The sequence below is a fragment of the Elephantulus edwardii genome, unplaced genomic scaffold (genome assembly GCF_000299155.1).
Source record: "Elephantulus edwardii isolate Elephantulus edwardi_28Jun2011 unplaced genomic scaffold, EleEdw1.0 scaffold00010, whole genome shotgun sequence".
Lineage (NCBI taxonomy): Eukaryota > Metazoa > Chordata > Mammalia > Macroscelidea > Macroscelididae > Elephantulus > Elephantulus edwardii.
Genome location: NW_006399760.1, coordinates 867928 through 871533, shown reverse-complemented (window position 1 = coordinate 871533; position 3606 = coordinate 867928). Strand labels below are relative to the sequence as shown.

At 38.0% G+C, this 3606-nt stretch overlaps 1 protein-coding gene across 1 annotated transcript in view; it reads right to left on the bottom strand.

The window, feature by feature from the left end:
- ZRANB3 (zinc finger, RAN-binding domain containing 3) overlaps nt 1-3606 on the bottom strand; it is a 185364-nt gene that overhangs the window by 87452 nt on the left and 94306 nt on the right. The window contains exon 8 of the mRNA XM_006880806.1: nt 2175-2354. Coding sequence (XP_006880868.1) covers nt 2175-2354 — 180 coding nt within the window. The remainder of the gene's footprint in view (nt 1-2174; nt 2355-3606) is intronic.

The window sequence follows — 3606 nt, the reverse complement described above, 5'->3', positions numbered from 1 at the left end:
GGTTGTTTCCAACTCCTTGCTATTGTGAACAAAGCTGCAATAAACATGGGTGTGCATATATCTGCTTGGGTGTCAGTTATGGTCTCTTTAGGATATATTCTCAGTAGTGGAATTGCTGGGTCAAATGGTATCTCTATTTGCAACTTTTTGAGAAAGCGCCACACCACCTTCCACAGTATTTGCACCATTTCACACTCCCACCAACAGTGAATAAGGATTCCAGTTTCTCCACAACCTCGCTAGCATTTGTTGCTTGCTGTTCTGTTAAATTTTGCTGTTCTGACTGGGGTGAGATGATATCCCATAGTTGTTTTATCAATATATTCTTGACTTCAGGAGTATAATAATTCAAAATTACAACCCATAACAATAGAGATTCAGTTGCGAGAAAGGAAAGACTATGTAGAACAAGGGGTGATAATATCGTTAAAGAAAAAGAAGATAAAGAGTTAGAGACAACAATGGGCTATTACATATAATCAACATTAATCAATATGTGGATGCACAAGCAAACAGAGAAGAGGAACAGCCAGGGGCAGAAATACCTTGACTGTGTATATCATCTGGCAGATACTTCTGCATGTGTTGTGAATATATCCATGAAGAGAGAAGAGTCAGTAAGAGTCAATATTACATAAACTCCTTACCCATTACCAAATACCCTGAGGGAGTGGGTCACTGGCCATGAGGCCTCATAGACTTGGGGAACACTGAGGTCAAGTGGCAATTACATAGCCTCTAAAGACAGTGTTCTACTCTCTTACTGGTAATTAATGACTAGGTATATAAAAGCTTGCAAGTAGCCAGCTAAGGCACACCACTGGTCTCTTCCTGTCTCGAACAAAGACTGAAGAAAATCAAAGACACGTGGAAACAATAGCTCCCTGACCTTGAGACCAGAAGAACTAGGTGGTGCCTGGCTTACTGTGAAAGAGATTAAAACAGAAGATCCTAGAGAGAATTGTAGAAATATATAGAACAAAATTCAAAATTACAGTAATGGCCAATCTTCCTGGCTTGTTAGAGATTGACGAAGTCCCTGAGATTACGGCCCTTCGTGCTCTTCAGCAGAATGAACTCACCCTTGTGGCCTAACTTTCAGGTGAGCAACAGATGGATTTATAAGGTGAATGTCAGGGAAATACTGAGCGCTTAGAATGCTCAAACACAGAGGATCACAGAACAGTATTTTTCCAAGAAAAAGATTCAGAAGGAAAGAATGGAAGGATGAATGGAAATAAGAACCACAGGGAGATACTGGTGAGAGTGAGGATCCAACGTGGGGACTGAAATCAATGCTGTGAAACAACATACGTATACATGGTTGGAGGAAGTGCCAATTTCTAAACACTAACTCAAATCATCTTAATAAAAAAAAAATGCAAGCAAAATACCAAGTCAGCGCTTAATGAGAAGGAGGATTCACCAGAGAGGTTATACTAAATTTTTATTCTATTGTTTATGTATTTTTAAATTTAACCCACATATGGTTAGCCATTTTGATTATCTACCTTCAGTACTTGAAAAATATCTTCTAATTCTCACTCAAGTCCTCTCAAAGTTGGACAGAAGAAACCGGAGAACAGAGAAAGGGATATTCTTCCCACCTTTTCTAGCATCCAAGTACAGACTGTTCTCTGTGCAAAATTAGTTGGAAACTCAAGAATCCTGAGGAAGGATATTTTTTTCCATTAAATTGTGATCTGAGTGAAAGGCTACGGCACAAATTGGTTTTCATTCAACCACTTATGCTTTTTTAAAAAAATGACATCAATATAGGGTTCATTCTTAAGTCACAGAAAGGACATGGGAATTGAAAGCACTATAGTGCCTTAATAGCTGATCTTATACTTCTAGGTTGAAAAGATTGGAAGACAGTAAGAATATATTTAAATCCATAATCTTATTATTCTTATTACTGAGGGGGTTGTTACTGTGTACCATGGAGAAGCTGGAGACACAAATTTTGTGTCTTCAGGATTGCAGCGCAGCTTCTTACCACTAGGCCACCAGAGGTTAGCAGGCAGAAAAAAAATCCAATGAAATCTTTTCTGAACTTGGTCTCCAACTACTATCACCTTTGAACAGTCAAGTAGCCTTTGTTTGAAACCTCTAAACTCAGCCTTTTAACTCATGTAAGCATGCAATATTGGTAATTTAAGTTCCTGGTTTACCTTACGATTCAGCATCCCCCACATGAAAGTGTCTAGAGTCCCATTTGCTATGAGATAGTGAATGTTCACTGAACTGCACTGTCCAATTCGATGAGCACGGTCTTCTGCTTGCTTGATATGTCCAGGGTCCCAGTACAACTCAGCAAAGACGATGTGAGTTGCAGCAGTAAATGTTAAACCCTAAACAAAATAAACCAAAGAAACTGAGATGCAAATAAATGGAGAACATAACACAGTATCACCTTTTCTTTCTGAGCATGCCAAATGCTGAAGGACTTGCAAAGAAAACAGGTTTTCATTTTAAGCAGAATTAAGAAGAAAAAAAATTATTCTCAGCAGGAAAATGAAGACTGCTCATTGCAAGATAGGCAAGAGAACTATAAAAGCACAAATAAGAGGTAATGCAAGGTTTTAAAAGTCAGCTTGATAAAAAAGATACACAAAATCACTTTATCCTCTGCTAAAAACAAGATTCACATTATGCTATGAAAATCCAATGAAAAGCATTATAAACTAGAATATAATTTCTAACATATGGTATCCATAACAACTACACAGACAGCACTGTCACCCCCTACGGATCTAATACGTACTCCTCCTCCATAAAGCAAGGACATTAGGTATCCAGTCATACGTTGTCTATGAAATGTCTTCCGATGCACCCTGCAGACCTGGAAGCTATGTCCCAACATAGATGTTGAGTAACAGCAATTTTTTGTTTCATTGCAAAATAAAATGTTGTTGGATTTTATAATTAACATTTAAAAGGATATAAATCTCTTTAAGTGGAAACTGTGCCAGGAAAGGCGTAATTTCAAAGCTGAAAAACTGAGTAAAGTTAGTCTAACCCATATTAGGTCATTGACAGAAATATTCAACACTCTTTAAGGTCTATTCCTGGTGCACACTCACTCACCTGAACTTCTGAACTTTTGTGACCAATGTGCTGCTACTATGATACCAGTGCACTGCTATTTTAACAGGAAAGTTTTTATATCATGTAACATTGTTTTATTAATACAAAATTACATGGTGACAACATTCATCCAGCTGAAAAAGTCACTGAACAGACATTAGAGGAAATAAAATGATGGAGAGAAGCAAACCACCACCACCACACTAACCTATTCTCCAAGTTCCACAAAATATTAGGATCAATGTTGAAAAAATTAAGAAGTTGTCCAAAAACAACTAGAATAGCACCTCAGCAGAGAATTGCCGGAAGTCCAGGCTGGGTTTAGAAGGGGTCGTGGTACTAGGGATAATGTTGCTGATGTTAGATGGATCTTGGCTGAAAGCAAGGAATACCAGAAGAATGTCTATCTGTGTTTGATTGATTATGCAAAGGCATTTGACTGTGTGGATCATAACAAACTGTGGCTGACTCTGAGAAGAATGGGAATCCCAGAACATTTGATTGTGCTAATGCGAA